The sequence below is a fragment of the Cervus canadensis genome, chromosome X (genome assembly GCF_019320065.1).
Source record: "Cervus canadensis isolate Bull #8, Minnesota chromosome X, ASM1932006v1, whole genome shotgun sequence".
Classification (NCBI taxonomy): Eukaryota; Metazoa; Chordata; class Mammalia; order Artiodactyla; family Cervidae; genus Cervus; species Cervus canadensis.
In genome coordinates, this window is record NC_057419.1 from 6,294,007 (window position 1) to 6,302,247 (window position 8,241).

Consider the following 8,241-nt stretch of genomic DNA (forward strand, 5'->3'; position numbering starts at 1 on the left):
CTCCTCCCTCCGCTGCCCTACCCTCCCGCTCACATGGTGGTGGGGGGGCCTGGACATGCCTTGGAAAAGAAAAAAGAAGCATTTGTTCTTGTGTGTTTGTTCTCTGCAGTTCAACAGACTCTTCTGGAGAAATAAAGACGTTTGGCAGCCAAGTAACTCGCTGTGGGATTGCAAGCTTGCGTGCTGAGCCTCTCCAGAGATGGGCTGGAGGAGCAGAGACGGCCTGCCGGGACCTCGCCCCAGCTTGTCCGTGCCTTCGCTCAAATTGGATTCCTCATTTTAACACCTGGATGCCTTACTCCCCACTCCCCCGCTCCACCATGTCCCTCTCCACCGTGCTGGGCGGGTGAAACTGACTTGTGGTGAGTTTTCCATCCACGGGGGGAGATCACACTCACCTTCTCCATGACCCTGAGTGGGTTTACCCCTGAGTGCAGGGAACGTCCGACCGACCAACCAATCGCCAAGTCCCAACCAAGTCGCCAAGTCCCAACCGAGTCGCCAAGTTCCCAGCCGTCATCGTTCGAACACCACCAAGGTTCCCCGAGCGGAAACGCTGGACCGTTTACAAACTGCCTGTAAATGGAATGCTTCTGAAACCTCTCCTGACCATTGACTCTTTAACGGAGTGGGTGTTAAGCCTCAAGCGAGTTTCCTCAAAGGTTCTTTCATTTCTCATGAGTTTTTTTTCCACACCAGATTAATAAAAAGAAACTTAGAAATCAAGTCCTATTTATGAAAATGTCTTGCTGGGAGGTAACTTTTAAAGAAGCCTGTTTGAAACTTTGTGAAACTAGTGACGTGGATTACCAGATCCCTTTTGTATAAGACAGACATCACCCTAAGCACTAGCTCTTCATTTCTGGCATTTGCTTTTATCTGTTCCTTCCCTTCTTTGCTCACATTTGTGGTGGTGCTTTCCTTCCTAAGTCTTGGCGGACTCTTTGCAACCCCAGGGACTGTAGCCTGCCCGGATCCTCTGTCCATGGGATTTTGCAGGCAAGGATACTGGAGTGGGTTGCATTTCCTTCTCCAGTTGAAGCCATTGTGGGGGAAATATTTGTTAGCAGTCCTTCTCCCCTGCATCAGATTCTTTCCTGTGTCTTCCATGTAGGTAAATGTCAGGAATTTGTTTTTTAGGATCTTTATAACACATTTATCAGCTTCCATGGGAGAGCTTGGTTTAACTAGGGGGCCACACTGTTTTGTGAGAGACAGTCTCCTATATTTTCTAACATCTTAGAGTGTGGACTGAGTGCTTGCTCTTCTCTTGGCTATCAGCGTTGACTTCTCTGCCTTTGAAAGCAATTCCTCCACTCATAACAATGCACATGCCGCACGACGTCCAAAATGCATGCTTTTATGTGTTGAGTTGGCCAAAACGTTCGTTAGGTTTTAAGTAAAAATAAAATACATGTTTTCAGCCACAGCTGTACTGAGCAACGTGTTCATTGAACGAACCTTTTGGACAACACCATACGAGGGCTTTGCTTGGTTTTTGGTTTATTTCAGAAAGCATGGAAGCCTTGATATTGCAGATGGGCTGGACCCCACCCATAGACTTCCCTCTCCTGAAATAAGAGGTTGTTTCCCTAATTTTCTCGTAGCACACACCTGCTTGTGAAACGCGCTGAGGGTAGTTTTCCAGAGAATCAGCATTTACCCCAGTGAAGACTTAACCTCATTACTGATGATGGTTGAAGAACCATTGTGTGCCTCACAGCACTCACTGTGGATGCAAAGGGGTCTTGTCAACACACCTGTGTGGGCTGCCCTCACAAACCACCCAACCTGGGAAGGGGCAGCCATCAGGGTATTGCCTAGTCACTCTGTTGTGTCCTGACTCTTTGTGACCCCACGGACTGTAGCCCCAACAGGCTCCTCAGTCCGTGAGATTCTCCAGGCAAGAATCCTGGAGTGGGTTGTCATTTCCTCCTCCATCAAAAAGTTCTTTTTGGTTTTTCTGAAACATCTCATGAAAAGCTCACAATCGATTTTTTTGGCCAACCCCATATCAGTCATGAATTCTGGGTCTTTCCTGCCCGGAAGCTCAGACACTCTTGTCAGTTGTTTTGTGGGGCGATTTGCAACTGAGCCATCCCCTGCTGTTGAAGGGTCAACCGCCCTCTCTCCACGACCCCTCCTCCCATCATTGTTGAAAAGCATTGGGAGTTTCCTTCTCAAGGTATTCCTGGAGACCACATCTGTCTATTGAACTTGCTCTGTCTTTGACACTCTGATAGTTTTTGCATATATGACATGATTTTTAAAAATGAAGATTGAGTATTTATCATATCCATTCATTGCTTCATATGACAAATGCCTGTGGCCCGGGTGTGTGCAGGGGTGGATGTGACATCTGGATTCTACAGGACAGAACACAAATGTCTTCAGTCAATGGAAGGGGTCGACCAGTTGTCAAGCACTGAGGGCTGGATTAATCAATATGCTCACGTCCTCTTGCTAACTAGCTCAGGTCACCCAGTTACAAAGCTAGCAGAGAGTGTCCACATTCACCCCCGATGAGTCCTCAGAGTCTGTGCTGTGACTTGCTTTATAAAAAGAAAAAAAATGTGTAAAGTCTTTGAAACTCTGTGAATAATGTCGACATTTTTATAAGCATTGCAATCATGCCATAAGCATAAATGTCTCTTTAAACAACAGAATAGTGAGGGGGTTAAGTAGAGGAAATTGTGACTCACTCCTGAATCTATACATGTGAGAAAGAAGTCAACTGGGCTTTTATTATGGACAGTGTATGTACATGGTTGTAGACTCAGCTCAGTTTCTTGTTGACATTAAAATGAATAGGACTTTATCAAAGGTGGGCCTTTTGAAAAATTGAGTTTCAGTTGGGTGGTTTGATGAGTAAATGCTTGGCATGCTGATTGCTTTTAAAAATCATTTTGGAACTCCTGTATAAGGAAATCATACTCCAACAGGTTTTGAAATCAACGTCAAGTTTTTATTTAAGTGAGACTATACCAGCAGAGGATTTGTTACAAGTCTTGGTCATAATGGATTTGATCAACCCATGTAAACTGTGGTCAAGTTTTTGCTGTGAGATGCTGCAGTGAATAGCGTTGGAAGCATGGTTTTGTGGCTCCATGCAAGTGCAATGTATGTGTTGCATCAATGCCTGAAGCTAGCTTTGTGAGGGGGAAAGAAAAAGCATGTGTATATTCAATTTTTATGGACATTGCCCAAACACCCCCTATAGAGGTTGTGCAAATTCACGATACACCCCAATGATGTTAGATTTGTCTGCTCACTGCTGAGCAAACTTTCTGATCGGTGCCAGTCTCTGAGTTGAAGAAGATATCCCATCAACTGTGTTTACGTAACATTTGTCTTAACGCAAGTGAGATTGAGAATCTGTGTGTGGGAGACCCGTTGCCATTCTGGTTTTGAAGGAAATGAATATGCTGTTTGCCTGTATGTGTTACTGGTCCTTTTCTTATTGATTTGTAGGAACTCTTCACATATTAAAGATATGACTTGACATAAGTAGCAAATGTGCTTTTTCACTTTATGCTCCACCTTTTAACTATGAAGTCATATTTTTCGCCCTTCACATTTATTATTTTTTTTAGTGAACTTATGAATGGTTCCTGGGCTTGTTTTCATACCTAGAAAAGCATCAGCCATACTGGTATTAGGGCTTCCCAAACGGCGCTAGTGGTAAAGAACGCACTTGCCGATGCAGGAGACATAAGAGACCTGGGTTCCATCCCTGGGTCAGGAAGATCCCCTGGAGGAGGAAATGTTAACTTACTCCAGTATTCTTGCCTGGAGAATCCCATGGATAGAGGAGCCTGGTGGGCTACAGTCCATAGGGTCACAAAGAGTTGGGCCTGAGTGAAGTGACTTAGCATGCACACATACTCATATTATTTAAAAAACAAAACAAAAAATCTGCTCGTGTTGTCTTATAAAATTTTATGGTCTTTTTTTAATTAAAATATATTTTGAGTAGACTATTTTATCCCCTAGGAATGCATTTGTATCATGATAATGAGGAACAGATTCCTTGATATGTAGTTTCTTTTTTTTTTTTTTAAACCATCTTGGGAAAATCCCACTATTCACAAACCATTTATTGACTAGTCCATGTTTTCCCCCATGGATCTGAAATGCAATTTATAGCATCCACTAAATTCCTGGACATTCCAGGGAAGGAATGATTTTTTTTTTTAATTTGTTCCTCTCCTCTTGGATCCTTTACAGAAGAAGATTGGTAACACCTGTTTTGCCGGGGTCCAGCCCCAGCAGGATCCAGGGGAACCCTCAGGATGAACGGTGTCAGTGAGAGAGAGACACGTAGGACCGGCCTTGATAGGGCCAAGTCTCCTAGGGAGAGAGAGAGAGAAAGAAAGAAAGAAAGAAAGAGACCAGACCAGGAAGGTGCAGCAGAGTCTGGCCGTTGCTTTATTTTTCACCGTAGCCTTTATACCCTAAGTTGGCACATTTCTAAGGGGCAGATAAGCATACAGACTTAGTTTAACATTACATCAGCTTGTCCTTCACGAAACCAGGTGTGCTCTGTATATTTTTTGTTTACGAGAGTCTTTTCCCATAGATTTTTTGTACATTATCTTCTGGCCTTGAGCTTAGCAGAAAACAGAAAAGTGGCAGTCTCATGATACAGCAGGTTGCAACATAATAGAAATACAATCCTGTTAACACAAAGGTCAGTCTTTTTGCAGAAGTTCTCAGCTAAATTTACCTAAAAAGTTTAACACACAAAGACTCTGCAGCTCTGGTGAGGCAGCCCCTGTTCAGCACTCCTGGATAAAATTAGCAATTATCTTATTGTTTTTACACTAGGGCTAAACTCTTATTTTACTAGATCTCCAACTATATTAACAATAGTTTCCACTGCACAATCTCAGCACATTAACATCAATCAAACATTGATCCAATAACCACTTTTAAAACAATATTTTTTGTATTCTCTAATAGGGCTTCCTCACCCCCCAAAGGGCTCTGTTCCTATTAGGGCCTTTTTTTAATGGTTAATCTCTATGTATAATATCTTTTGGCTTTCGGGCCTGTTGACAATTTATGGCTTGCACCTGGTGCAACTTTCAGCAACTTCAGTAGCCGACCCTGTCTTATTTGTGGTTAATCTATTTTCTTTCTATGAGGTGTCATCTCCAAGGGAACTAGATAGGATTACATTTTTTACAGAACAGAAATGCAAAGGATTGCAAAAACAGCAGATATGGGACGAAACAGGCTCTTAGTCTAGACGTTAATAACCTGCAAGAAGTCGCCAGCTAATCTCTATCTAAACTATTTTCTATTAGGCACATTTGTGGCTATAATATTTGTGGAGCTTTTCTCACCCCGCGGAGGGGCCTATGCTTAATAGTTTCTTTTGTTAGCGTGCTGTACTTAGGATGTTTAGAACAATCATGAGAGCATTTTGTGCATAGAGAGCACACATTTATCACACAAGCCAGAATGCCAGCAAAAGGGTTTGGATTGAGGCATTTCCTTCATCCCTGGCCCCTTCATAGGGTACCAGCATCCAGGAGATTTATTAATTGGCTTTTAAGTTGGTCTTTATTCAGTGAAAGAGGAGCAGGAGAGCTCTCGGCAGGCAACACAAGAATCCGCAGCAGGGCAAATAAGAACAACAGCAGAGAAGGGGGGAGGATACAGGGTGGGGTAGAGGCCGAGGCCAACCTGGAGGGTCCCTTATCCTAGACAGCCTTGCCTGTCAGGTATTTTCCTCGTGACCTCGTCATGGATGGGGTCCCGGACGGCCTTGCCTGCCCGGTATTTTCTTCATGACCTCGTCACGGGCGGGACCTCCCATAATGGTTCCCAACACCGCTTGAAAACATAAAATAGTTCTAACTGCACCTTGCAGGGATTCAGGCATAGTGGAACCAGTAGTAGCTATTTTTGCACCGATTTTCCATCCTGGAAAGCCACCAGCTTCGGTGTTAAGAGCCTGCATGCTGTGCATAAGACCTGGGTTCGATCCCTGGAGAAGGGAATGGCAACCCACTCCAGTGTTCCTGCCTGGAGCATCCCATGGACAGCTGAGCTCTGCACTCAGGCAGGCCCTCTCGGGGACCAATGGCCACCTGCTGCTGAGTCTCCTGCTCTCGTCAAATGCCCCCCTAGGCCCGTGTCCATCCTTAGGACCCACCTTCTCCCGGGCATGCCCTGAGCTCTAGTTGCAGCAAGTTAATCTGGAGATGTTCCCCCTGCCGACGTCACACCCTCGCGGCTCCTGGGAGCCTCCTAACGCACCCTGTCTCCACCTGCGGGCCTCCGAGACAGGTCTCAGGAGTGCTACCACGTCAAGAAGTCCCCCAATCTCCTGGCATTCACAGTGCCCTCCCCCTTAACCCAGCATATCTTTCCCATCTGAGACCCAGCATGTCCTCCGGGTCAACCAGGAGGGGGCTTGTAGCAGACACATTTGGGTTTATTTTTTTTTTAATTCCACGTGCTGTCTCTCCTTCCAGCCCACTTCATGGGGCCCAGCGCTGCTCTGCACATCCCTCGGTGGATGTGGGTCCTCCCCAGACATCCTCAGGGTGGGACGGTGGTGGGTAGGAGCGTGGGAGGGGGGATCCTCCCTCCCACGTGGTGTGCTGGTGAGGTGCATCCTTGAAGCCAGAGCGGGCTCATTGGTCTCTGGTCTGAGGGCTTTTGCAGTGTCAGGCAAGCAGGGCCTCTGTCTGGTTCGAAGGGAATTCTTCTGAAGCCTGGAGGACGCTCCAGGCAAGGAGACTGGAGTGGGTGGCCATGCCCACCTCCAGGGGAAATCTTCCCCACCCAGGGATCAAACCCACGTCTCTTATATGTTTCCTGCATTCCCAGGCGGGTGTCTCAGAGGGCCACAGCATCTGCCTACAAGGCGGGAGACCTGGGTTTGATCCCTGGGTTGGGAAGATCTCCTGGAGAAGGAAACGGGAACACACTCTAGTATGCCTGCTTGGAAAAATCCCATGGAGAGAGGAGCATGGAAGGGTACAGTCCACAGGGTCGCCAAGAGTCAGACACGACTGAGCGACTTCATTTCACTTCCCCCTGGGAAGCCGGGCGGGGCAGAGCAGTTCATTCTTTTCTAAAGCATATCTGAGACCCACTGAGTCAGTCTTCCAAGGCAAAGAAAGACAGTGACGGCCGTGTTCATCTCATCTGATGCCCGCGCTTTGACTTGAAAATCCTCAAAATTCTCTGCGTCTCTATGACCGGCCCGGCTTTGTGTTCCTAGAGTCTCTCTCAAAGAGAATGCATTCTTTCTTTCTTTTTTTTTTTTTCCCTGCAGGTCAGTGACAAGGTCCTAATGTAGACACAGGGAACTACGTTCAGTAAAATAATGTAGGATGGGAAAGAATCTGGTAAAGAATATACATATACGTGTATAGCTGAATCACTTTGCTGCATGCCTGAAACTAACATCGCGTTGTCACCCAAATTTACTTCTATTGAAGAAAAGAAGGAATTTGCCCCCGTCTATAAGCACCTGCAAGGCCCACAGTGGGTTTTGTTGTCCTCTAGTAGCTCAGCCACCTCATACAAAGAGCTGGCTCACTGGAAAAGACCCTGATGCTGGGAGGGATTGGGGGCAGGAGGAGAAGGGGCCGACAGAGGATGGCATGGCTGGATGGCATCACCGACTCGAAGGAGATGAGTTTGGGTAAAACTCCGGGAGTTGGCGATGGACAGGGAGGCCTGGCGTGCTGCAGTCCATGGGGTTGCAAAGAGTCAGACGCGACTGAACTGAACTGAACTGAGTAGCTAGCTCAGTTGTGTCCAACTCTCTGCAACCCCGTGAACTGCAGCTCACCAGGCTCCTCTGTCCACGGGACTCTCCAGGCAAGAATACTGGAGTGGGTTGCCATGCCCTCCTCCAGGGGATCTTCCTGACCCAGGGATCGAACTCACGTCTCCGGCATTGGCAGGTGCGTTCTTTACCACTAATCAGGTGACAGAGCAGGAGGACCAAGTGAAATTGGATTGTCTCGCCCCCACCATCCCCACCACTGACCCTAACGATAACTGAGATTCAGGGGTGCAGTGTGACTCTCTAAAGGGTCTGCAAGTTGCCAAAAAAAAAAAAAAAAAATCCCCTGGAGGAGGGCATGGTGACCCACTCCAGTATCCTTGCCTGGAGAGTCCCCACTGACAGAGGAGCCTGGCAGGCTACCGTCGGACACGGCTGAGCGACTGAGACGTCTCAGTCTCTGGGCTGCTCTGGGCTCTGGGTCTGGC

General features: G+C 46.9%; 1 protein-coding gene across 1 annotated transcript in view; it reads left to right on the top strand.

The window, feature by feature from the left end:
- Nucleotides 1-3,510, top strand: part of CD99 (CD99 molecule (Xg blood group)) — a 32,334-nt gene extending 28,824 nt beyond the window's left edge. Inside the window, exon 10 of the mRNA XM_043457605.1 lies at nucleotides 110-3,510. Coding sequence (XP_043313540.1) covers nucleotides 110-135 — 26 coding nt within the window. The 3' untranslated portion in view covers nucleotides 136-3,510. The remainder of the gene's footprint in view (nucleotides 1-109) is intronic.
- The last annotated feature ends 4,731 nt before the right edge of the window (nucleotides 3,511-8,241 follow it).